The following is a 26,523-nucleotide window of genomic DNA, read 5'->3' as shown; positions in this document are numbered from 1 at the left end:
ACTGTATCTGTATTCCTACATGTATTTATGTATGTATGTACGTAAAAATGGTAACTGCTCAATTAAATACATTTTAGGGCTTTACTGTGAAGACAGGAAGTGGCTTGTGGGCGGCTGCTGCAGCTCAGGCTCCGGATCCAACCCCGGATCCTTCATCATCATCATCATCATCATTATCAGTCAGCTGTTTGAGTTGAGAAAGGACTGCGTGTCCTGACCCCGTGAACGTGTCTGATGCGTCATGTACATTTAAATGGAGACTCACATGTAAAGTGAGAGGTGCTGCTCCCACATGGATTCACATGCAGGTCGTTGAACTGTCATGTAAACTGAAACCATGACGGTGAAGATAGTGTCGTGTCGTGTAGGAGTCAAGGGTCAAATACTGCGTAGAGACATTGATTGAAATAGATTTGATAAAACTGTCAGAGGACACAGACACCAGGGCTGTATTAACCGAAACGCCGGGGTAGATAAAATACTACTACTAATAATGATTATAGTACTATTATTAATAATAATAACAACAGTAATATGAGTATTAATAATGATTGTAATTTAATAATAACTTTGAGATATAAATATAATCTATTCATATCTATTTAATAGATCCAAAAATATATATGACTGATTGATGGCAAATAGATATAAAAAAAAGTGTGACCACAGAAATATGTTGCTGCACTTTTCATTGTCCACTCCAGTATTTTATTATTTTGTATTATTTTATGTTTTTAGATCCTTGTTTAATCAAACAAAAGATAACAAGGCTGAAAGGAACACTTCTTTAAAGGAGGCAAGTTGAGAAGGGAAGGAAATTAATGGCAGCAGCTCTCAAAGAAAGACATCTATATTAAATTATAAACAGTTAACTTCCTATTAAATAAATGCCTTTGTGGTGATTCCCAGTGTAGAACATACACTTGTCAGCTGTGAGATAAACAACAGTCGAAATGGCAGGAATCACATGAAGGCTCAGCAGCTGCAGGAGTAAACCACCTCCAGTAGATGGCAGTAGTTCTGCCCCTCCGTTTAAGACCGAACAAGAAGAAGAAGGTGAATTTGGTTCAGGCACTTTCTCCGTCGCGTTGTTTGGGGTCCTGACTGGAGGCTCGGCGCCAGTCTCCGGCTGTGGTCGAACCTCAAGTGAATTCGTGGAGAAATAAACCGAAATATTGACTAAATTCAAGTGTTTAGGAAACTTTGGATCGTCCTCGGTGCAGCGATGAATCTGGAACTTCTCGGTGAGAAACTCAAACACAACATTTTCTCTCAATCCACCATGTTGTCGCTGTGTGCTTGTTATGGTTACCATTAGCCTAGCATGTTAACAGCTGCCAGTGCGAGTTAAATTAAAATTAATCATTAGAACCACTCTTTTAACTTTCTAATGGTTTTTTTATTTGAATTTCTTCCTAACCCGATAAACCGATTCGGATAATTACCGAAATATCAACAGTTTCAATTGAATGGAAGCAGGGGAAGTGTTCGTTAGCTTAGCGTTAGCGTCCGTTCGTTTCCCCCAGTTGTATTTATATTTGAATGTTTGTTTACGGCTGAGCGGTCAAACTTTATATTTGTTAGTGTTCATGTTATTCTTTTCTCTTAAGATGAATGGGACCAGTGTGAGATAAACAACACACAGCTGGTCCATGTGACAGCGTCACTGATGCCACTGTTCAGGGAAAACATTTACTGAAGCTGCTTATTGTGAACAATGGAGGAAAAACACTGACTTTTCTGTCTCTGCTTTCAATAAAAGGAATAAGAGATCAGAACCCGTCAAATCTCCTGTGTATCAATAATGTAGTAGCCCAGTGGTGACACGTCTATCATTGTATCCTTACTACAGGTCTAATTTGTAGTATCCTTACTACAGGTCTAATTTGTAGTATCCTTACTACAGGTCTAATTTGTAGTATCCTTACTACATGTCTACAGTGTAGTATCCTTACTACAGGTCTACAGTGTAGTATCCTTACTACAGGTCTAATGGGTATTAACCTTACTACAAGTCTAATTTGTAGTATCCTTACTACAAGTCTACAGTGTAGTATCCATAATACAAGTCTACAGAGTAGTATCATTACTACAGGTCTAATGGGTATTAACCTTACTACAAGTCTACAGTGTAGTATCCTTACTACAAGTCTACAGTGTAGTATCCTTACTACAAGTCTACAGTGTAGTATCCTTACTACAAGTCTACAGTGTAGTATCCTTACTACAAGTCTACAGTGTAGTATCCTTACTACAAGTCTACAGTGTTGTATCCTTACTACAAGTCTACAGTGTAGTATCCATACTACAAGTCTACAGAGTAGTAGCCATACTACAATTGTAAAGTGTAGTATCCTTACTACAAGTCTACAGAGTAGTATCCTTACTATCCACAGTATGGTTCTTGCGTTTGGCCTGCTGTGGTGTGAATTGGAGAAGACTTAAGGAGATTATAATTTCTGTATTTCTACAAAAACAAAACTATGTGGGAGGTTCCATTGTCTGAGCCAGCTCTCACTTTATTCAACTCAATATGAATGGTTGGTATTTTGTCATGTGAATGTTTTTCTCATCACTGTCTCTTTTGTTATTCCTCTTCTAGAATCATTTGGGCAGAACTACCCAGAGGTAAACCAGCAGCTCTTAATGTACACACGAGCACGATACAAGTCCCTGTTCATATTTGTGCACTGAAAATCCTCCAGATTGAGTTTAACTGTACACCACACCACAGTAATGTGATACGCTTCTGTGACTGCTGGTTTTATTGTGGTTGTTTGTGTTGTCAGGAGGCAGATGGCACCCTGGACTGCATCAGTATGGCCCTCACCTGCACCTTCAACAGGTGGGGCACCCTGCTGGCGGTGGGCTGCAATGATGGCCGCATTGTCATCTGGGACTTTCTCACGCGGGGAATCGCCAAAATCATCAGTGCACATATTCACCCAGTCTGCTCCTTATGGTGAGACACACCATACAGTGTGTGTGTGTGTGTGTGTGTGGGGGGGGGTCAGTGTTTTGTTAATGTCTCAGTAGAATGTATGATCTTTTTGTTTTGAGGTTTGAATTGAGTATGAGAAAGTGATCTGGTCACAGTTCATGAAGACTAACTGTTAAACTTGCAATCAGTGCCAAGCTCCTGAGCAGTGTTTATAAAATCTCTATTTTATGATGTTGTTTGATGTCTGACAAAATCAGCATATATACATGTTAATGATGAGAGCTTTGCTATAAGCTGATGTTATATTGAGTGATCATAGTCGTGATGGAAACCATTTGTTTGTTTATGTGTGTGTGTGTGTGTCTGCTTGTGTGTGTGTGTGTAGCTGGAGTCGAGACGGACACAAGCTGGTGAGCGCCTCCACAGACAACATTGTCTCACAGTGGGACGTCCTGACTGGAGACTGTGACCAGAGATTCCGTTTCCCTTCACCCATCCTGAAACTGCAGTGCCACCCCAGAGACATGTGAGTGGCTGGGCAGCATCTGTCTGTACATGTGACACGTGGGGTGATTGGTTGGTAAGATCCAAAAATGATGTCTGTGTTTTAGGGACAAGGTGCTGGTTTGTCCCATGAAGTCAGCTCCGGTCCTATTGACTCTGTCAGACTCCAAACACGTTGTCCTGCCTGTGGATGATGACTCAGACCTGAATGTGGTGGCAGCCTTTGACAGACGGGGCGAGTTCATCTACACAGGCAACGCCAAAGGAAAGGTCAGTTTCTCTGTTAGTCGAAATTGGAATTTGAACATTTCTAAAATGACGCAATGACATATAAGGTGCATACAACCCTCCATAGAGTGCTCAGTTTTTTACCCGAGCTTTACAACTTTTATCAGGGGAGCTGACATTTATAACATTTGCCTCCACTAAAATTTTATACTCAGAGCTGATTCCCTTGATTAACCCTAACCCATTGTATCTACTTCTGTCTGTTGTCGCAGATTCTCGTGTTGAACACAAACACTCAGGAGCTGGTGGCGTCTTTCAGAGTGACCACTGGCACCAGTAACACGACAGCTATCAAATCCATCGAATTTGCAAGGAAGGGCAGGTGAGAACAGGATCACAGAACAGAAAGAACCCTACTTTAAAGTCCCAGCTGGCAATTACAAAATTTGTATGCTTGTGATCAAATTTGACTTTTGTCCACTTGTCCCTGTGCAGTTGCTTCCTCATAAACACAGCAGACAGGATCATCAGAGTGTACGACGGCAGGGAAATAATGACGTGTGGTCTAGACGGTGAACCTGAGCCAATGCAGAAACTACAGGATCTGGTCAACAGGTATGTCCCCACAGGACACACCACAGTTTTGTAGCGATGCATCTGTCTCTTCCTCTTATCTCTCAGTGTTGATTGTCCTCCACTCCTGGTCTCCCTGATTAGGACGCCGTGGAAGCGCTGCTGTTTCTCCGGGGATGGTGAGTACATTGTGGCCGGTTCAGCCAGGCAGCACGCCCTCTACATCTGGGAGAAGAGCATTGGCAACCTGGTGAAGATCCTGCATGGAACCAGAGGAGAGCTGCTGCTGGATGTCGCTGTAAGGATCTCGGAACTGAAATTCTGTCTTAGTAGAACACAGTGACTGCACTTAACACTTTTGTTAATGTATTTTCAGTTATTTTGAGACTATTGGTTGTTTTCAATCAGAAATTAACCATTTAACCTAAAACTCTCTTCAGTGGCATCCTGTACGTCCCATTATCGCCTCCATCTCTAGTGGAGTGGTGTCCATCTGGGCTCAGAATCAAGTGGTAAGTAGACAGAAATAGTGAAGTTTACATGTAATTGAGGCAAAGTGTCACAGGTGATTTATTTCGCTATACATTTTTGCGATGCAGGATAAAAAATGTGGCTTCATTTTGTGGTTTAAAATCGTCTGAATCTTTGTTCGTCTGCAGGAAAACTGGAGCGCCTTTGCTCCCGACTTTAAAGAACTGGATGAGAACGTGGAGTACGAGGAGCGAGAGTCTGAGTTCGACATTGAGGATGAAGACAAGAGTGAACCAGAGCAGACAGGTAACACACAAATACACACAAACACACACAACACAAAGATGATGAAGTTCATTTTCCGGCTCCGCTGTTGTTGTTCTCTTGTCATATACATTGAATTTATCCCATGAGACAAACTGCCGCCTATAGGTAGGTTAACCACCGGTTCTGTTATCAGATGCACTGGTTCCACTATAAACTGGTTCTCATGCTGCAGGTGCAGACGCTGCAGAGGATGAAGAGGTGGATGTCACCACCGTTGACCCCATAGTTGCTTTTTGCAGCAGGTGAGAGAACGAGACAACAATCTACTACAAACAAGTACTACAGCTGTGTTTCTCTCTAAGCTGAGACGTATAGTGTTTTAGATCATTAACAACTTTTAACATCATAATCATAGTACCGTAAATGTAAACTAGCAGATGCAGGTTCAGTTGTTTTCATCCATGTCTTCACAAAAACATGTTAATAAAGTCAAACTAACAACATCAGATATATACTGCAGGTTGACATCAAGTCAGTGGTTGTACTGTTAATAATTCAGAATTCTCTTTAATACTGTGTCATTTTTATCAGTATTTCATCTGCATTCATCTGCTGAGAGTAACGTCTGTCTGTGTCCTGTAGTGATGAGGAGCTGGAGGACTACAAGGCTCTGCTTTACCTGCCCATCGCCCCTGAAGTCGAGGATCCTGAAGAAAACCCCTTCGGCCCCCCCCCGGACTCCTCGGTCCAGTCTTCTGCTCCAGAGGAGGCGTTGGCCGTCGGCGACAAGAAGCAGCGGCAGCCTTCATCTGAGGGCCCAGCCAAAAAGAAAGCCCGCACTACCACCATCGAACTGCAGGGGGTGCCAAGTGACGGTGAGAGAAGGACGCAAGGATCAAATGTGAAAAACTACAGGAAGTTGAAAGCAGCTGCGGATGAACAAGAATATGTGTACTAGTTAGAATGGTGACGTCGTAACATTCCATCCATGCCAAAACATTTTCCAATACTAATACTAATTTGTGATCCTGAATTCTGAGACCACTGTACCTGTAGAGAACATAGTGACACTCCCATCACCCATTGCCCTACTGAGTGTTCAGTCTCAGAAAATAATCAGTGAGGGCAAAGCATTGACCATTACTCTGTGCTCTCTCTCTCTCTCTCTCTCCTCAGAGGTGCACCCCCTGCTGGGCGTGAAAGGGGATGGCAAGTCCAAGAAGAAGACAGCGGGTCGGCCCAAAGGCTCCAAAGGTAAAGACAAAGACTTCACCTTCAGACCGAAGCCCTACAGGGGCGAACGGCCCACCTTCCCCGTGGAAGCCTTGGGCAGCTCTGGCCCGGGAGTTGGAGTTGGAGGAGGAATAGGGATGAAGGGCAGGGCAGAGGGGGGCCTGGCCCCAGGTAAGCACGCGTCCGCCCCTGCTTCTGCCTCCGGGAGCTCTGCTAGTCCTGCTGCCCTGCTACTCTGACACCTCACCAGCCCAGCCTGTCTCCAAAGCACCCCCCCACTCCCTGTACTGCTTTCTCCAACACCCCAGCCCCCACCTCCCAGCCACGCAGCTCAATGACTACTTGTTGTAAAGCCACAGACTGGAGGTCAGAACACTGTGCGTGTGTGTATTTAAATTACATCTGATCCATTGGAAAAGACTGAAATGACACAGTTTGATCTGTTATCGCTAAATAGGTTATGAATCCAGACTGAAGTTTATCTGTCATTAATAGAAACAAGGATAGTTATCTTCTACTGGACCCGTATGGGGGAAAGTTACTGAAGTACTCAACAGGCATCTTTTGAAATGTATTTTAACTTGGTATGCGTTGGCCTTTTAAAATCTATTGTAAATACTGATGTGATGCCTCCTCGCTGGTGAGACCCAGTGACTTGAGGGATGATGCTCTCAAGTTGTCAGTCTGTCCCATGGTTGTGAACATGATCTCTCAACCCCGCCTTGAGGGAATTTCTTCAAATATGGTACACATGCTCTGTATCTGGTGGGAGGTCAAAGGTCAGTTCGCCTGACAAAGCATCTTTTTGTTCCCCTTGAACCTATTGTGTCACATCTGCCTCTGGGGAAATTATTTTTCCCTAGAGATTTTTTTTTTTCCATTTGTAACCTGGGCTCAAAGATGAATTTCTTAGATGTAAGTGACGGGGACCTCGTGAGTCTGGACTATACTTTTATTTAGACTGAAGCGTTGGCGGAAGCACACACTGTGGCATTATGAGCAGTAGTATCTGTGATCAGTTGTCTGATAAAACGAGCTGTATGTCTTTGCGGTCCGATGTAGTTTGCACTGACAGTTTCTCTCTCTCAGACTGTGGCTTTATGACTGTATTACCTCCGCTAGCTTCACCCCCACTCTAGATAATTCGCTGTCCTCTAAACTTTGGTGAAGTTGGACTGTGGTTTGCAGATAGGCGTTGACGTGGCTAACGGTGGGATGGCTCGGCTTGTTTCCTGGCAGGCTAGCTGGCTAGTCTACTTGTACTTCCTGCTTGGCCTTTGACCCTCCTGCTCCCTCTCCCAGCTCGCTCCTTCAGTTTGCCATGTGACATGAACGTTGTCTGCAGCAGCTTAGATTCTGTCAGTGTCTGTTTCTGTGTGTGTCAGACGCTGAATGTTGTTTTCTGTCAGCATTATGTTTCTCATGGTACTCAAAATTCAAGACATTGATTGGCCTTAATGTCGATTATTAAAGTCCCACCCCAGCTGCTTATTGCACCTTCCTTCTTCCTCAAAATTACATAATCAAAGGGTTTGTCTTCAAAATTCCCGTCATGGTCTTAAAATGGCTCAAATAACTCTGCTCCTTCCTTCCTCATTTCGTGACTAAGATCTTTTAGACTGAAAATCTGAATAATCTTAGCTGTCTCTGAATCATTTTCTTAAGACTGGCATTGGTTTGCTGCAGAGGTACGGTGGAAATACTCAGTCATGGGGCTAATTTTGCTCAATATTTCTTTATTATAGAAAAAGAAAAAAGGGAACAACATGTTCTAGTAAAACAAATTTTTTTACAAGAGGGGGACTTTAAATGTAAAACAAATGTGTCATCTGCCCACTAGTTTTATCTCTGCATCAAAAGAGTAACTGTGCTGAAGGTGACATGTTAAGTTCTTTAACATTAGTCTGTTTCAAACTTTATTTATGAAGTTAAGCCACTTGTGACATCTGACTGCAGGTGAAAAAACAAAGGTGACATCGTCAAAATTCTTGAAAGGATAATTTTACATTTTGGTAAATACACTGACTGGTTAGAGATTGTTTGATAATAATCAGTGAGTACCAGCAGTTTTAGTGTTAAAAGGAAAAGCTAAGAACCGCAGAGTACAGAGAATGACATGACTGTTCAGGTCACCATGCGCTGTGGAAATGCACATTTCACTGTCATCGTATGCAACAGCAGATTACAGTTTGTTTGTGTTGACTGTTGATTTCCGTTATTGATTTTGGAATCGACAGTAGTTTACTTGAAGCAGAACACTGTGTGAATCATGTTTTCATGTTCTCGATGCGTCAGTCTGACCGAATTTGTGTCTTTCTGCAGGGACTCTGGTCTCACAGTCGTACAAACAGCACGACATCGGAGGGATGGACTGATCGTGGCTGGGAACACTTGTGGAGGAAAAACCAATAGGCTCAGACCAAGACCGAAATCCTGATGTCATGTACAGACTGTGAGCGAGCAGCCTGTTTGGTGTAAAGACTGTTTCCTCTCACAACCACAGGGAAACTCCTCACGCAGGAGGCGACAGAGAGGGCGAGAAGAAGCCGAGTCGCCACAGTAGATTTCACATGTCCTCTGTCTCTGTAGATTCCCTCATGTATAGAACGCCTGTGTCCTGATAGTGTGTGTGTGTGTGTGAGTGTATGTTGTCGCTCTCGTTGTTTTTTTACGTATTAAAACATTCTGATTTATAAGTAAAGCTCTGATGTGTGAACTTTGTTTTTAAGGCATGACATGAACATATTTCCCACTGTCCAGTTATGAATTATATTTCATATATTCCGTTATCTTTATCTGCAAAATCTTTATTATATTTGTTGATAACCTGCTTCCTTCTAAAGATCTCAAGTCTGAGACACTATTTGAATAAGTAGGTTTTTTTTAAATTTAAGAAGATTACAATAACTTGTATTGATTTATATGGGAAGACAAATAAACTAAAAGAACTTTACAAAAACCAAAACATTTAGAAACTTCTCAAAAGAATCACAGACCAAATGTATTCTTTTAGTGTCAGTTACTTCATGCAATTGTGTGTAAATAACAACAAAATATCCAAAGAAGCCAAAGTATATGAATAATGCTGATTAGAATAAGGGATTAAAAAGGCAGTGTAAAAGTCCACCCAGTGCAAATCTGTCCTCACAATGAAATGGATAAAGCAACACTAAACAACTTTTAACCTCAAAATAGCAACTTGAGTAAAACCAGTTTGATGGATACGTGACCTGGAACATGGGGAATGTTTCCTCCTTCATTCCCTGTACGTCTGTTCTATGTAACCCTGGTGAGAAGAACTGACTGAGAGTCACAGCTTCAACTGTCAGAATCAGGTCCAGTGAGTTGAAGAGTGAAGCTGAACTGTCAATCAAATAAAAAGACAGAAGTTATTAAAAAACAGAGTGTATCTCCAATATTCAGCAGGAAATTCTGCACATAACCATTTAATTGCCCACATCGAACACTCGTGTTACAATCAGGTTATTTCAAAACACCCCCCCATGATCCTGATTTTTTTATATTAGGGTTGTATGAGATACAACCTGATTGTAGCACGGGTTTGATGTGGGGCAGTTTGATCTCTCTTAATGTGAAGAAACACCTGGATGGGGACAGATCACTTTACTGATCATCTATCAACACCACTCAACTCCTGCTCCTCACTCTCATGTGACTCGACTCACTCAACTTCTTATGAGGCTAATTTTAATATTGAAATAATGAATGTGTAAATATAAGTATGTAAATAAGTTAACCTTATAACATTATGAACAATTTTTCTTGTAAATGAACATACCAGACTCACAAACAGCTTCCACCAGACTCACAAACAGCCATCAGGCTTCTGAACAATCCACACTGACCCCCTTAACAGTCACCATGTACATTCTGCTCCCACACTCATACAAATACACTTACTTCACATATTTTCATTTTATTTAATATTCCACACTTCTTCACCCTGTAAACTGCTGCTTCTTTTGGACATTTATCTCTTATGTAATACCTATATTCATATTATTTAATTTAATTTAATATTCCTCACTCCTTCAACCTGTAAACTGCTCCTTCATTTGACTTTGACTTGACTATGTTATATGTATACATATATTCATATTCATATTATTTAATTTAATATTCCATTCACCCTGTAAACTACTGCTTCACTTGACTACGTTATATGTTACAATGTGATGTTATATTTTATGTTAGATAGCATGTTTTTTTTTTTTCTACTCTCTGAAACAGTCACCATGTACATTCTGGTCCCCAAATCATACAATTACACTTACTTCACATATACTTATCTTATTTAATATTCCCCACTTCTTCACCCTGAAAACTGTTGCTTCATTTGAATTTATTTGACTATGTTATATGTTATACATATATTCATATTATTTTATTTAATATTCCCCACTCCTTCCCCCTGAAAACTGCTGCTTCATTTGAATTTATTTGACTATGTTATATGTTATACATATATTCATATTATTTTATTTAATATTCCCCACTCCTTCACCCTGAAAACTGCTGCTTCATTTGAATTTATTTGACTATGTTATATGTTATACATATTCATATTAATTAATTTAATATCCACTTGACTGTGTTTTATGTTATATGTTACAATGTTATGTTATGTTACATAGTATGTTATTTTTTTTTTCATTTTGTAAAGTCGCCTACTGCGTAGATGTTTGCCTGCCATGTCATAAGAATTTCACTGCTCCGATGACGCTGTCATTAGTGCATGTGACAATAAACCTTTATTTGATTTGATTTGATAAACACACGAATTACTTATTTAATTTACCTAAGATCATATACAAATAATTTGGAAATATTTATAAAAAGTACTGATTAAGTGGCTTGATGAGACTTTTTCATAATCAAAACTTTATTCTCTCCACACACTGTTTGATTGGACTTTTACTTTTTGAAACCATAACCGGAAAATGTATGGTGATAGGGCGCGTGGAGTTCCGGGGACGGGCAGCAGCAGCAGCGGTACTCGGAGCCTCAGTACTTCCAGTACTTCAGTAGTACTGCTGCTAGTACCGGTGGAAGTACTTGTACCTGCCGTGCAACCGTCGGGCCTGTCGCCGTCATGGAGCTGGACAAAATGGACGAGAACGAGTGGAAGTATCACGGGGAAGGAAACAAGAGCCTGGTGGTGTCCCACGTCCAGGTGAGTGAGCTAAGCTAGCACGAAGCTAAGCCCGATGCTAACCCCTCTCCAGCCCCCCGGAGCTGGCGCTTCGTGGCCTCCAGCTCGCTGCCGCTGCCGGGGGGGACTTTGTGGTGAATCTGCGGAAATGTTCCCGGAAGAGGGAAACGTCCACATGTAGGGTTCCACCTGCCGTCGGTGCCTTTAGCTCGTGTTTGCTGTTGTAGCCGCGAGTTGCTAACCAGGAGCTAAGAGTTCCCATCGGTCCGTCCAATGAGAACCGTCCCTCCACAGGAGCAACAAGTGTCGGAGCAAGTGTCCGATGATCGGAGTCGTGTCGGCGGCTTGTTTCCTACCAGAGAGACACACTGACCGCGCTGTCATGTTATGCAAATCCCCAATTAGCACAGTGTGAGCTAACTTAGCCGTTAGCATCTCTCCCATCCGGGCGAGAGAAACTCACGCACCGGGCTGATAGCCGAGTCTAACCGGGGTTAACTTTCCAGCACTGACCCGGGACAAGGGCGATGCGTTCACTGACCACCACCACCACTACCACCCACTCTTTTCAGATAAGTGAAAACCAGTTTGACGGACTGTGGGGAACGTGTGATTTACGGGACCAGTCTGGACGTGTTGTTATTGAGCAACCGACGAGCGTAGGTCACATGTAAGCGAGGCAGGGCGTCCCCGGTCCGTTGATGTAATGGAGCAGAAATGTTGCCGAGCGATGATTCACTGGTTTCATTCAGAGGTGAAGAAATATATCCTCTGCTGTAACACTGTTTACACGGTTCACACACCTTAGAAAAGTTACACACACACACACACACACAGACACACACACACAATCAGATTCAGTCTTGAAACTTGAACATTCCGCTTCAGACTACACCTGGTTTCAGTTGAAGTAGTTTGACTTCTTGACCCTGAAGAATGCCAAAAATGTAGCTCTAATTGCAGCGCTGAGCTGAGCTGTCCTCCACGTCTGGTGGGGGCCCTCGGTCTCCTAACAGAAACACCATAGATGGTCTCTACCCGAAGGTACCAAACCCAGAACAACAAGAATCAAGAAAGTACAATTTCTTCAAAAATAAAGCAGAACTACAAAGGGCCATTTAAGTGCTACTATATTGTGAGTTTCAATATTTGTATTCAACTTATAGTAGGAAGAGGTGTGTTTTTAGTTTGCAGCGGAAGATTGTTAATATTTGAGCTTAGACTTTTGTTTGGATTAAAGATATCTAGACAAAGTGTTAAAGCAGCAACTGTCTCTTTTAACTTTGCTTTAGTTAAGCTGTCCATCACATCTGGTGGGGCCCCTCTGTCTCCAAACAGAAACACCATAGATGGTCTCTACCCAAGGGTACAAACCCAGAACAAGAATCAAGAAAGTACAATTTCTTCAAAAATAAAGCCAAACTACAAAGTGTTAAAGGAGCCACTGTCTCTTTTTAGACTGAAAATGTTAAACGTGTAGTAATGGCTCTAATTGCACCGCTGAGCTGTCCATCACGTCTGTTTACCCCTCGGGCCATTGTCTAAGCAGTAATACCACATGTTGTCCCGAGTTCACTGTTGTCATGATTGACTGATTGCCTGCCTGTTCAAAGTTAATTAAACTGAAAGTGTCCAAATCGCACTATATTAAAAAAATAAGGAAGATGAAAACTTATTGAGATAATCACGCACATACAGACCGATATTTCTGGAATTCTAACAGACACATTAGTCGATATTTATTTGTATCAGACACTTTCCTACTCCCTATTTATAGTATCAGCTTCCGCCTCAGAAAACCCACATGAATTGTCCCTGGTGCCGACCCGCTGCATTTGAAGGTGGATGTCTCAGGTCCTGTGTGACTGGATGTAAACGGTTTGTCTGGTTTCATGTGGGCACGTTGATAAGACACCCTGATAACCGCCCTGTCAACAACGTCTCAGGTACATCGTCTTTCCCTAATCTCACCTGAGTGATGACAGGCTTCAAACTGTTTATACAGGGGGCGGTGTGGCCTAGGTGGTAGAGTGGTGGTTCTGCAACAATAATATTGCCGGTTCAAATCCCACTCTTCCCCATCTGCATGCCGAAGTGTCCTTGGCAAGATACTGAACCCCTAAATAGCCCCTCATAAATGTTGAGTGTAATAATGTAAGTCGCTTTTGACAAAAGCATCAGCCAAATGACATTTGATGTAATGTAATGTAATATACAGTTCATTGGGCCTGAACTTTCTTTACACAGACACACAAACTTACAGTCCAGCACTAATTTTTGCAGGCCAACAACGGTTTCAGTCAGATTCTCCCCGACTCGCTTCACACTTTGCAGAATGGATTTACGTTCCAGACGCCCTGGACAAACCGTATCAGTATTTTCTTCTTAACTCTTCACTGAGCTCCTCTTCTCTTCTTGCAGCTTCCCAGAGTTCTACGTCTGCTCAAGTATCCAGCTGAGGACTGTGAGAACCCACCACAGGTAAATATCAGTCTGTGTGTTTAAAGCATCGGCCGAATCACCACATCCACAATACCACTCAGTAAACACATGTTGACGAGAAGCACATGACGTATGATTTGAATTTTTACATGTGGGCTTGTTGATCAGTTTTCCTTTATTTAAAAATTTGCATTCTTTCTTTGAAAAACATGTTTATTCAGACACTGGGTTTGTCTCCTCAAAACAATTGGGCCTATTTTCACCAGGCAGTTGATCCATCAACCAGATCAGACATTTAAATAACTATTAGTGATTAAGAAAATATATATTATAGCCTCCATTTGATAGCTTGAGTAGAGAAAAGGGCAGGAAGTGTGTTTGTGGAAAGAAAAGAGGGTTTGACATTGAAAACAGGTTTTGTAGCTGGGGGTCAAACTGGATGTATGGAGGCGGTGCCTTTTCCATAAAGGTCATTTTGTGCAGGTGGCTGCTGTCAAATGATTTGTAAATCTATTAAATATCATCAACAGCAGGGCTAAAGGACCTTAATCTAATTTCTCCAAAGAGGTTATTTAATAACTCTGTGTATCCTTCACATCGTTGCTCATCACTCAAACCACCTTTCACACGATGAGTTCTTACATCAGCTGTTCTCTTATCTTCTTCCATCTTCACGTTTTGCCGCAGGTAAAGAGCTCTTGCAGCATCTGACTTGTTTGTTGTGAGGACTCAGCCACTCCTGTTCTTAGACTCTCTCTCTCATCGTGTTTGTTCTTGTGCCTGTGATCAGTGGGGTTTCCAGTCTGCTGCATACCTGATGTCTGTGTCAAAACTATCGTATCCAAACCACACCCATGCAACAGAAGCATCCCTTTTCTTGAATGAAATAATAACAACTCAACTTAAAAATGTGGCTTGACTCATGGCTGCACAGGGCGTTCCCCTGTACACACACACAGGTAGTAGTATTAATCCCAGCTGTGGTGTGAGAGCTGCCAGTGATCCTAGTGATGTACGTGAGACTGGATGAGCTTTGACTGGTGTTTAGGTTCATGCCTGTTAACAGTGGAAATAGGAACTGTTTGCAGAAACAAAAGAACGAGAACAGTTTTTCTCAAAGCTTGTGAGATAACCAGCTCCCATTATATGTGTTTACTTTACTGTGGTAATGTTAACAAACCTGTTCCTGGTTGGTCTGTGTGGAGTTTGCATGATCGCTCCATGTCGGTTTTCTCCGAGTACTCGTCTCAAAAAAATTAATAAAAGCCCATATGAAACAATAAAACCCCCTATATCTAGATTTTTATTTGGATCTGCACCAAATTGCACACACTCATAGATATCAGTCCCCTTATATACATGTTTTTAAATACAAGTGTTTTTATTGTAATAGTTAAAACAACAAGAATAGTTGTAGAAAATCTGGATCCTGTAGCACTGGAGTCCGTCAAACCTGCAGAGTGACGACGGAAGGAAAATAATTACTGAAGAAGGAAAATCTATTAAGGTTCTTGACTCATCTGTCAGACGATGACGTCGGTATGAGTCAGACTCTTTATCCAACCAGGAAGAGAAACCTGTCAATGAACACGAGCCTGTTAATCAAGTCCCACTGACACTGAGGGCTTTGTGATCTTCCTTGTGAGCTCAGAGTGGAAACATAACTACACTTCTCTCTCAACATGTGATCTGGAGTCTCAGATCCGGTTGTGACTGACTGGTAACCTGTCTGTGTTTGTCCTGTAGACACCTGAGCAGGCCTTCAGGCAGATCCAGAACGTTGTTGACTTCAGCTCCAACGTGATGAGCAGCCTCCTGGGAGAGAAGTTCATCCACAGCGGGGTAAGGCTCTGTTTGCTGTCATTCAGGTTTTAAATCCTTCTTCTTTGTCTGAGTTTTAACAAAACACTGAATGAGCTCCACAGGTTCAGCATCCTGCTCCCACGTTACTGTCTGGGGGGAAGAAAGATCAATAGATGCAGAACAAACTGAGACATGAGATTGTTTTTCTATTCCTCTTTCTCGTCAAAATCATTTCTCACAGCTCCTCCTGGAACCATAAAGAGCCTGAGTTTTTCATTTTGTCTGTTTCCCTCCTCTGGACCTGCGAGGTGGAGTTCCTCTTTAAAACTGAAACAAACAAGACAAGTGATGAACAAACACATGCAGCTGCCAGACGAGAGACTAAAACACACAGAGACAAATTATTCTGTAACACTGCAAAAAAGCGAACACATCTTTATCGTAGAGCATCAGAGGCTGTGGAATCTTTCTCTGGGATCTATCCGCCAGTCTACTGGTATCAGAGATATGAGATACTACTTTATAACCAGGGTGCACACATCTTACATCTTTGTCCAAGTGGAAATCTGCGTTTTTCACTTCAGATATAATGACAAAGGTTAAAAAAAAAAAAGACTTCACACGTAGGTAGTTACAGAAAGATGAACCAAGAAAAGCAGGCCCGTTAAATTCACTCATGCCTGTTCTCAAACAAAGTGGTCTAAATTCAAAATAAAGACGAGTGAAAAACATCACTGAGCTTGCAGACGTAATGTTTCCTAAACTTATTTTACAAGTTAAAAACTCCAAGGGCTGTTTTTGTGAAATCTTGATTGCATATAAAGAAAAACAAGAGTCGTGCATAAATCTTTTTAACTTCAGAGTTCTCCAGTTAGAAAATAGAACCTGTTCGGAGCTCGGAGATAAACAAGATTTTCTTGCGGCACAAAATTCCTCCATAAAAACAGTGAGTTAGTGTTGAGGTCTGAAGAGTTCGAGCACATGAGCATCATTCTCCGAGTCAGATGGGAGCTAAGTTTAGTTTTGTTTCTAAACTGGACGTCGGAGGTTTTTACGGCTGAATTTATGATCCTGTCACGCAGAGGTTCTTCATGTGACGCATGTGGAAGCGTGACGATAGTTAAATGATCCTGAATCAGTATCTGATGCCGGCTGTTGAATGTGATCGTTATTATCTGAATGATTTGCTTCTACTGTACGGGAGGTTTTATCACAGCTGTGTGCAGGCCTCAGTGGCGGCAGCTTCCTGAGCCCACATCCCACTGCTGCTGAAACCCTATCAGCTGTTCACGGTGTTTTACATACAGACGATAATGGACACAAAGATGTTCTGACTTCCTTTCTCTACAGGAAGTGGTCAAACTGCCGCTGGAGTTCGTACGACAGCTGTCAATCAGAGTTCAGCATCAAAGACCAGGTAAAATGGGTTTTAATCTCTTCTGTGGGAAGCATCTGGTTTTTTAATCTGTTGAATGACCAGTTGGACTGTGTGTGTGTGTTTGTGTGTGTCAGCGATGCGCTGTGATAAGGTGATGGACATCTACAGCGGCTGTGCTCTCTGTCTGCCCAACCTGACCTCTCCAACTCTGCACCAGCCAACACACACACTTCCCCTCTGCATCGAGATCAAGGTACACAAACACACACACACACACACACATACTATCTCACCAGAAGTCCTTTGTTAAGTGTAAGTGTTGTTCAGCAGCTGATTTGTGTGTGTGGTCTGTTTTCAGCCTAAATGTGGCTTCCTGCCGACCTCCAAACATGTCAGCAAAGACATCAAGACTAAAGTGTGTCGCTTCTGCATGCACCAACACGACAAGGTAACGACAAACACAGTGCAAAAATATTGTCTAACTAATAATACTTTGGGCCAACTAGATATGACCCCCCCCCTCTGTCTCTGTCTCTCAGGTGGCCAGGGGGAAGTGGAAGAGACGCAGTCTTTACTGTCCTCTAGACCTGTTCTCAGGGTGAGATTACTGCAGAGACTATTGTTACCATCAACACGGCTGCATTATGAAAAGTCCCAGGAACAATCAGGAAGAGTTTAACAACACAATGAGCAAAGTTTACGTTTGAAAAATGTGGAAACAGTAGAAGTTCCTGATTGTTTGTTAGGAAACGTTTAAGTTTCTTGTTTCCTCCATGTTTGTTGATCTGGTCACTGCAGGGGATGTCAACTTGCACATGTTGTAGTTGTTAGACGACATGAGAAACACACTTCAGCTCCTGATAGAGATCTGACTTTTCTGCATCTGAACACAATGTCCTCTGGTTTCTGTGGATCAGGAACAGACAGAGAATGCAGTTTGCCCTCAGACAACTCATAGAAGAACCTCAGAACAACTTCAAGATCTTCAAGGTGAGACACAACCACTGCCTCAGTCCTACTCTGTGTAATGTGACACCTTTTGTGTGTTTGTATCACAACATCCAGCTCCATTTACAACACAACCAATTAATACAACCACTGATGTAAAGGAGAGATTCACACGTTTTTAAATTATATAATCAAATGACCATTAAAACAGAAACACTGCTCTAGTTAATAATTCTTCCTGTTCATACTGGGCGTTAACCTGTAAACTAAAAGGTGACTGTATGTTTGAGAATGAATTTAAGAGATTTTCAAACCAGGCTAAACAAACGTGGTAGAAACTGATATGGATTTTTAGGATTGATGCAGAGTAAACAAATTACGATACTGATGTTTCTGCCGAAAATAATTGACAATAATTCCTAAGATCATAAAACCCTTTTGACAGTTATAATTGAGGTTGACATTTCATAGTTTAACAATAAACTTCATCATAAACAACTATAAATACAAATGTAACCAGATATAAAGAGATTTTCTGCTTTAAAATTAGTTTTTATATCAGGAAAGATAAACACGATACTGATGTCAGTGAACGGCTCATATTGACAAAAACATCAACCAACCATAAAATGGATCAGGCTCCAGTAGAAATGTAAGTGTGTCATTTTACTGTCCGTCGGCTCTGAAACTCTGAGTGAACCTGAATCACTCAAAGTCAAGAAAGTCAAAGTCTAGAAAGTCAAAGTCTAGAAAGTCAAAGTCAAGAAAGTCAAAGTCTAGAAAGTCAAAGTCTAGAAAGTCAAAGTCAAGTCTTCAGAAGATACGGACGTTGTCGTCTCACTCCGACTGCTGAGAACGAGGGATTTGTACATTTTGTCCCCATCACATAAATCTCTTTGAAAGCAAATTAAGAAGGAATCTTAAGTTAATGGTATGAACGAACGAGCAATGGAAACCAGTTTAAAACAAAAAGCTCTCAGTGAAAGATTCTTCCGACGGCAAGGGACAAGTTAAAGAGTTTTTAAGACAATGTGAGATCGTTGCTCCAGAGCGACTCTTTGAAATGTTATTATATTTATGATGAACCCAGACTTCTCCACGTCTCTGTTTGAGACCTCAAGTTGCTGCAGATGTTGTGAAAAATTTTAATTGTTCAAGCAAAACATTGGATCCTCTTCCCTTTGGGCTGGTTGTTTCACGGTGAGCAGTAGAGCCACAGTTAGACGACCTGTCGTTGTGCTTTCAGGGCGGTCAGTGCATTTATAGTAGTAAAGAAGGAAGTGACGACTCGTTGGACCTGAACTCGCTGCTGCATCATCTCAGACCGTACTTCACGTACGGAAACAACAGAATCAGTCACGTGACCGGCAAGGCTGTTCTCAACGACTTCATCCAGGTACATCCACACAACACACTGACACACGCACACACTGTGCGTTGTTTGAGCCTGTGGAAAACCTAACACTCTCTCTCTCTAGGTCCTGGTGAACGCCCTACTGAGTGGTGGTGGAGGAGGGCACGGCGGGGGGGTAGCGGACAGATGTGGAGAGGGGAGGAGCTTCTGTGAAGCCAGTGTTTTCAACAAGGAGAGGATTCGTCACGGTCAGAACCTGCTTCTCTACCATCTGATAGATTTGTGTGTGGCCAGGTCACAGTGAGTGAACTAAGCTGGTCAATTATTAGTTTGTTAATAGTTTTAATTTAAATGTTGAGTCAGTTTCCTTTTAATTTTGTTCTACGTTCAGAAATCATCCCAGTCGGCTGCAATTTGAAAAAAAACAAGCAAACACAAAAATGTTCTTTAAAACAAGTAGAGCTGCAAAGATGAGTACATGAGATGCTGACAAATTATTTACTACTATTTTCAAACTTGATAAATAATTTCCTCAAATATTTGATTTTTATTTTTGAAAATTGTTATTATTTTTTGCTTTTTTTGTTTTGCAAGCGTAATAGTTTTTGACTTAGAATCTTTGGACAAACGCATGTTATCTTGGAATCCTGATAGTTTAAAAAAATTTTTTTAGAGAAAAATGATGAATTAATATATTGAGAAAACAATCAGGTCAATAAGTGATGAAAAACTGTTAGTTACAGCAGTTACATCAGTATTTACATTCATGTTCGTTATCTTCATACAAGCACATGAATAAACAGCAGATACCCCCCCCCCCAGGTGTATCACATGCTTGCTCGCATGTGTTTTGTTTACAGACCAGTCAAACAGGTCTATGAGCTGCTTGTTGGTCCCTTTAACAAAGGTTTTCTTTGTGTAGCTGCTTCCTTCCAATGTGTTTGTCGTTAGAAAGAAGCATTTGTGTGTTTTCAGCTCCAACATTTAGTTCATGATGACTGAATTTGTTCTGTGTGTGGGTCTGTCTGTGTGTGTGTGTGTAGGCTCTCAGGATTTAAACAGCAACAGTGTCCTGTCCAGGATCCTTCAGACTCAGATGTTGGACACGCTGAACATCGAAGGTCTTCATCCTCTGTATCGCAGAGTTGAACAACATCTGCAGGACTTCCCCAAGGAGAGGTAAGACGAGAGGACGCCCAGAGGAGAACGCTGCTGATTGAACTCACTGGTCTCTGACCTCACTTCCTGTATGTCTGTGTCAGAACTCGTCTTCAGGTGGACGGGCCGTACAACGAGGCCTTCCTGGAAACGCTGCAGAAATGTCCGGCTGAGGACGACGGCTCCGTGGAGTACGCTGCTGCCAAGGTTAGACTGGTTTCAAATGTTCCCAGTTATTCCAGTCGCTGAGTCACAGAGGAAACTGTGACAGTGTCAGCTGACTGTGTGTCTGAGGATTTGAATGCCCCTGGAATCATCAGTGCAAACGCTCGGTTTTGTTTCCTCATTTTCGATCTTAATGCTTAAAAAATGTTTCATTTGGATGAAGTGGAAAAGTTGATGAATCGATAGAAGCAAAACGAACAGTGCAGCGGAGACAGACTTTGAAAAGGAATCACAACCAGTCTGAAGCGTTTGATTTCCTCACATTCATACTTGAAGCAAATATAAATATCCTATTTATGTGTTTTTATATTTACCACCTCGTTTTCACAGTAGTAGAGTTTTGACTGTTAACTTGTTTTTAACACCTGAGCTCTAAACAGAAAGATAAAACCTTCCTGTATGTTCTGACTCCAGGTTCATCAGTACCGTGTTGCCATGACAGCCAAGGACTGCTCCATCATGGTGGCCTTGGTGCCGAGCCCTGAGGAAGAGGAGGATGACGATGAAGGGTGAGTCTAGTTTTCTCAGAAGAGTCTCATTAACTGTTTTGTCTTAAATGGTGAAAAAAGTTGATTAGAATCACAAAGAGCCGGAACTGAGCTCTTGAATGAAGAGTTTTATGATTCCGCTTGTAGTACTTGAATATATCCACCAGGTGGAGCCAGGCGTTAGAGGCTCTTCCTCCTGTTCACTAACCCTCTTCTCCCAGTCTGTCCAGTCAGAGGTGGCTCCGAGACTTCCATTCAACCAGACCTCCCGCCTTCTCCTACTCCGTCTCCATTCTGGATCTGGATCCGAAGCCGTTCGACTCCATCCCCTGCCAGCTGCGCCTGGACCAGAGGATCGTGTCCTGCTACCTGAGGACCGGGGGGGCGCTGCCGAAGGCCTCTCTGCAGCCGCTGCCGGACATCTACGCGGCTGCAGAGAGGGACGACTGCACGCTGCTCTTCCACCCGGTGTGACAGCCACCAAGGAGCCAGGCGACACTACAGGAGACACAAATATCTGATGCCACACTGATGCCTCGAACAGAGACGCCATGTTGTTTCCAGAGGTGGAGAAGAGTTAAGGAGCAGGGCTGTTTATTCACTGCAGCACTTCCTCCTCCTCCTTCTCCTCCTCCTCACTCAGACCCTGTTGACAGGTATCACCCTCTGGTTCCTCCTGCTGCTGCTCAGCAACAAAAGAAATCTAAAGCAAGTGGTAGATAAACCAACGGAAAACGAAAAGCAGACACATTTAGTTTCCAGAGCCTTTTGTGAAGTTGTGGCAGTTTGACCTTTGACTCCTGTGCAGAGGTGAATCCGTTCGGTCACAACTCACATCGACTGGAAACCTCGTACGAAGCACTGGTCTCTCTATCGCTGACAAAAGCGGAGATTAAAGGACAGGTTCACAGTCAAATCTTTAAAAAAACAATAATCAGGCGTCCATATTGAAATAGAAACTGGTTTTCTTGCTGTAATTAATTCCACTTAAGAGTCGTTTAGAGATCTGCTCCTTTCTGCACTTTCAATGTACATAAGTGATGAGGTGCAGAATCGCCTGCAGAGGACCGGGGATGTTTATGAATGTTTTTTAAGGGAAACCAAAGAAGTGTGAGAGAGAGAGAGAGAGCCAGATAGTTTATGTTGTTATGAGAAGTGTGAAAAGTTTATTGGATCATTATGAAACTGTGGTAGAAGAAATTAGACCTAGTTAGGTGCTGCAGTCAAAGTTGTCAGTGGGAAACACTGGTTTGATACTTTGGTTATAAAATCAAATGAGGGTTAGGACAGTTATCAAATGGCTTTAGTTCCGGATGCATTGATTTATTTTCGGTTAGTGTTCCACCGGTTATGTTCTGGAAGTGTTTCCTTGTTGAGCTGTGGTGGAGCGGTTGTAACACAGAGAGGGAATTTTATACTGAAAAGGGAGAAATATCAACATGTGTGGTTTGTTTTGACAGAAACTGCTGAAGCCTCAACAGTCTGTGGATTCTGACGCACATCTGGATCAGATCTCTAAACCGACAATATGAACGGGATGATTACAGCCGAGGAAACCGTGGCTTCACTTTCACACGGACGCCCGAGTAGAAGGAACCTGTTCTTTAAACCTCCTGCTGCTTTTGTCGCACTTTGATGATGTCATTTCCTGAATGTAGGTGGGCGGGGCCAGAATGTGGGTCCAGGTTGTTTGCTGTTAACAGAATCAGTTCTGTTATCATGGTGACAGAGGAAAACATGGTGGATTCCGACTGCCAAACAGTCTCAGCAGCTGAGATGGTGTTTTTTATTTTTATAACTCATAACTCTTATTTTCTCACGTTGGAGTTTTTCAGTCCAACTACTCACATCAACTCAAACTAACTCATGAGACAGCTGCTTGGTCGCATCTGAGAAGGAAATTGTTAAAGCAACACTATGCAACCTTTAAACCTCCAAACAGCAGCTTGATTCAAACCAGTTTGATGTTTCAGTTACTGGGAATCAGGAGAAAGTTTCCTCCTTCCTTCCCACTCATCACCCAGTAACGTTGAGTGGGTAACGTTGAGTGGGCTGAACTGATGATCAGTTATGAAAAACACAGAAGTTAAAAATCTGAGTTCAAATCCCACTACTCAGCAGGAAACTGTTAAAATGTGAAGAATTCTAAACAGTTTAGTGGATTTGTTACAGCAGCAGCTCTTCTGGTTCAGGAAGCAGAGGATCATGGGTAATATCAGTTCAGTGAGTGGGTTCCACGAAGCCCCAAACAGGATGAGTCTCCATGTGTGGCTGCAGGGGGCGCTGTTGCTCAGTTAAAGTTGCATGGTGTTGCTTGAAGGGTTTCAGACAAACTGAAGACGTCACACGAGAAATTGTGAAGGTGTTTTTTTTTTTATATTTCACAAACTAAACAATTTAATCAAGGAAATAATCAGATTAATTAAATAACAACCGACAGTTTCAGCCATTGATGAGAAGAAGTGATCAAGAATCTGAGGTCTGAGAGTCATCACAGCATCGTGTCACTTCTCTGCCTGGTTCTTCATCATCATCCTCCTCGGTGGCCATGACGGTGAACGTCTCCTTTTGACTGATGTGACTCTACAGAGGGGTTTTCCAGTAGAGCAGTGGAAAGAGAGCAGAGGCTGCTGGGTAACTGGGCGCAGTCCTCTTCAGACAGGCCCAGGGTCAAACTGCTGCTCTGCTGGTTGTTGTGCCATAAGTGGCTTGTTGTGTGTCTATTTTGTCCATGTGCCTAAATGTTCTGGTAGGACTGGAGGACGAGGGTTGTGTGTGTGCGTGCGTACGAGTGTGTATTTTGAAACGCTCACTTTGTTGCAGGCTGCGTTCCCAGCGGAGGTCAGAGGTCGTCTGTGGACGCAGCATCAAACTCTCAGAACCTCGATGCTCCATGATGAGTTCAGGGACACTGGGAGGTTTGAGGACGGTGAGGGAGACTTACAGCTGTTTGACTATTGTTGGGGGGGGGGGGGCTTTTTTGTCCAGATTATTTGTAAGTCTCCTCTTTGTTCGGTAGAAACTCCTGAAACCAGCAGCGCTCGAGGAGGCTTCAGATGAACTGGTAACACTTGACTTCAGTTCCTCTGTTTCCAGCGTCCACTCTCCAGCCTCCGTCACTGAAAACCAATCACACTACAAGACTGAAACCTGGGACCCCCCCCCCCCCCTCCACACACACACACACACACACACTCCACTCCCAGGGTTAGACGTGTTTTCTGGAAACTGTCGGCTGTCAGCAGCTCTGTTCAATCCAAACACTAAATCCACAGATCTTAGTTTCAGCTCCATCCAACACTTGTTTGATCTCGTCTCCATCTTTTTGGACTGAGATTCCATCAGGCCACATTTCCCTCTGAGGTCAAACGGCTGGAGAGTGAACTGAACCAGCCACTGATTGTTCTGATGGGGACGCGTCAGGCAGCCGACGAGGTCTGGACACGTTGAAACTGCTTGGTGGAGACGTGGGTTCATCGAGTGAATTCGAAACTCGATGAAAAAAATGTCAGAGTTCAAGTTGTAGGACGAGGATTCACTGCAGAGGGTTAAACAGACTGTACTTTAACAACGACAGGAAACATTGAAGTAGTTATTATTTATCTCTAACAACACGAGGCCTCTACGTTCACAAGTGCTTTTTATTTATCGCAGCAAAGTTTTAGGTCAAACGCTCGAAACACTATGCAGGTGCTGGTAAAAATAATTAAAATTTTGTCCTTTGTCAATGTGGCCTAAACTTAAAAAAGGACAAATGTGATGGTAGGACCGCAGCTATCAATTATATTTACTATTGGTAAAACATTCTCTGAAGTCTTTTAGACACGCAAAGCTGGAACTTATCGGGAATTATCGTTTGAAACTTTAAAAGATTCCCTGTGTAGATTTGTTTTCATCTTTTTCAACTCCCTCATAAAATAAATATATTTTCTTAACGATAAATCACTGACCAGCTTTTAAAAAACCCTAAAGGTTCATTTTAGTTTCAACAATAAAGTTTGAATCATTATCAAAGTATTTTCAACATTTTCAAAGAAGTAAAAATAAATGTTTGGTCTACTTTGTGATAAGTTTCCCTCTGGATCCTCAAAACAGCTTTTGACAAGATCTCAACTCGAGGTTCAATCCCAGGCTTTAATCTGTTGAAATGTAAATATCACACTTTGACGTTATTCTGTTAAAAGCTAAAATAACAAAACTAAACCGAACTAAAAAAACCTTGAGATAAAAATATTGCGTAACGTTTCTTTTTGTCAACGGCTGTTTCCGAGTTCAGGAAGAAACTCAAACCTCTGTTTTCTCTGACACGTGATCAAACAGTGAACGACCTTCTGGGTTTTTAAAAGATCGTCTGGGATTTAAAGCAGCGATAAAACTAAGAGAAGATTCTAGAGAAAACAAAGTGTCCAGACCTCTGACCTCCGACCTCTGACACAGCTCCGTCAGGTGAGCTGGGCTCTGATTGGTCGCTCGTCCCTGCCTCCAGCTGCTGCCTGAGCGTCGAGGAGTGGGAACATCGCAGCACTGTGAAACCTACAGACTCCTGAATAACGCTGTGTGTGTGTAAATAGCTGAGAGAAGAGAACTATTTGAAAATACAAAGGCGACTCTGCTGTTTGGCATTTTGTATTTAAATTATTTATTTTTGTAGATTCTGACCAATGAGCTCTGCTGATACAGTCAAGCTCTTTCTATTGAATAAAGATTTCTAAGAGACTAAACCAGCGCTGTGTGTGTGTGTTTACTGATGTTTGTGTGTTTACACTTGAAAAATGAAAAAAGCTCGTAAACATTCAAACTAATTTCATTATTTGCTGCAGATTTTGTTGTGAATCTCTGGAACGTTACGATACTGGTCTGGAAACAGTTTATTTTATTTTAACTGCTGCCTCTCGTGTGAGTCACATGTCCTGAGAGAGGCTGACCGCCCTGATCACAGACTCCACAGCAGCTTCAGGTCCCAGAATCCTCAGCATGCTCTGGAAGGCCTCGGCAGCGCCACCTACAGCCTGAGAGGGAAACAACTGCAGCGCTGCAGAGACAGAAAAAGATCATTTTATTTAATCAACAATCCAAAACCTTAAATAAAGGTTGTAATATGAAATTAAATCACAAAATGTCTTGAATCATAAGTTGCAACACATATCTCAGACTCAGCTGAACAAATCTACACATCCTGGGAGGGTCCGAAGATTTAGATTTATTTATATTTAATTATATTTGTTTCATTCTTCATTTTTGGTACCATTAAGGAACTTATTATTTTAGCATAGATCTGTGATATGATGAAGTGAAGGGGTCTGATAATTCCTGGATGCAGTGAGCTGTCGGTGTCAG

The 26,523-nt window shown here is 42.2% G+C and overlaps 3 protein-coding genes across 6 annotated transcripts in view; 2 read left to right on the top strand and 1 right to left on the bottom strand.

Annotated features, from left to right (window-relative positions):
- Window positions 1-1,085: 1,085 nt before the first annotated feature.
- Window positions 1,086-8,918, top strand: rbbp5 (retinoblastoma binding protein 5). 2 transcript variants are annotated; one of them, XM_062408520.1, is made up of 14 exons: window positions 1,086-1,244; window positions 2,603-2,628; window positions 2,790-2,962; window positions 3,327-3,467; window positions 3,553-3,715; window positions 3,946-4,055; window positions 4,169-4,288; window positions 4,391-4,544; window positions 4,687-4,758; window positions 4,906-5,023; window positions 5,217-5,286; window positions 5,627-5,859; window positions 6,161-6,238; window positions 8,540-8,918. In XM_062408520.1, the coding sequence occupies exons 1-14, from the start codon at window positions 1,226-1,228 to the stop codon at window positions 8,590-8,592; spliced, it is 1,530 nt and encodes a 509-aa protein (XP_062264504.1). In that variant the 5' UTR covers window positions 1,086-1,225; the 3' UTR covers window positions 8,593-8,918. The 2 variants fall into 2 exon arrangements, with proteins under 2 accessions (XP_062264504.1, XP_062264499.1); XM_062408515.1 differs by having other exon boundaries at window positions 6,161-6,388.
- A 2,263-nt stretch (window positions 8,919-11,181) lies between these two features.
- ippk (inositol 1,3,4,5,6-pentakisphosphate 2-kinase) lies at window positions 11,182-25,907 on the top strand. Of its 2 annotated transcripts, XR_009924346.1 has the most exons (15): window positions 11,182-11,411; window positions 13,812-13,871; window positions 15,579-15,674; window positions 16,986-17,052; window positions 17,148-17,266; window positions 17,372-17,461; window positions 17,553-17,611; window positions 17,931-18,003; window positions 19,208-19,357; window positions 19,440-19,563; window positions 20,359-20,494; window positions 20,578-20,680; window positions 21,113-21,207; window positions 21,408-24,115; window positions 24,206-25,907. XR_009924346.1 is itself a non-coding variant. In XM_062408191.1 (14 exons), exons 1-14 carry the CDS (start codon window positions 11,331-11,333, stop codon window positions 21,658-21,660), a joined length of 1,506 nt encoding a protein of 501 aa, XP_062264175.1. In that variant the 5' UTR covers window positions 11,182-11,330; the 3' UTR covers window positions 21,661-25,907. The 2 variants fall into 2 exon arrangements, 1 of the variants encoding a protein (XP_062264175.1); XM_062408191.1 differs by having other exon boundaries at window positions 21,408-25,907.
- Window positions 25,802-26,523, bottom strand: part of cenpp (centromere protein P) — a 70,573-nt gene continuing 69,851 nt past the window's right edge. For both annotated transcript variants that reach the window (XM_062408343.1, XM_062408351.1), the window contains exon 9: window positions 25,802-26,218. In XM_062408343.1, the coding sequence (XP_062264327.1) occupies window positions 26,088-26,218 (131 nt within the window). In that variant the 3' untranslated portion in view covers window positions 25,802-26,087. The remainder of the gene's footprint in view (window positions 26,219-26,523) is intronic.

Source organism: Platichthys flesus, chromosome 2 (genome assembly GCF_949316205.1).
Source record: "Platichthys flesus chromosome 2, fPlaFle2.1, whole genome shotgun sequence".
Classification (NCBI taxonomy): Eukaryota; Metazoa; Chordata; class Actinopteri; order Pleuronectiformes; family Pleuronectidae; genus Platichthys; species Platichthys flesus.
The sequence above is the reverse complement of the archived record's forward strand: the minus strand, read 5'-3'. Positions and strand labels throughout refer to the sequence as shown.

What these genes read in the sequence shown, in the direction of transcription:
- rbbp5 (XM_062408515.1), top strand. An exon ending in CAGGCAACGCCAAAGGAAAG is followed by an intron (nt 3,716 to 3,945) that starts GTCAGTTTCTCT and finishes CTGTTGTCGCAG; the next exon opens with ATTCTCGTGTTGAACACAAA. An exon ending in GAATTTGCAAGGAAGGGCAG is followed by an intron (nt 4,056 to 4,168) that starts GTGAGAACAGGA and finishes GTCCCTGTGCAG; the next exon opens with TTGCTTCCTCATAAACACAG.
- ippk (XM_062408191.1), top strand. Translation starts at nt 11,331, where the DNA reads ATGGAGCTGGACAAAATGGACGAGAACGAGTGGAAGTATCACGGGGAA. An exon ending in CCTCTAGACCTGTTCTCAGG is followed by an intron (nt 17,612 to 17,930) that starts GTGAGATTACTG and finishes TCTGTGGATCAG; the next exon opens with GAACAGACAGAGAATGCAGT. An exon ending in CAAGGAGAGGATTCGTCACG is followed by an intron (nt 19,564 to 20,358) that starts GTCAGAACCTGC and finishes GTGTGTGTGTAG; the next exon opens with GCTCTCAGGATTTAAACAGC.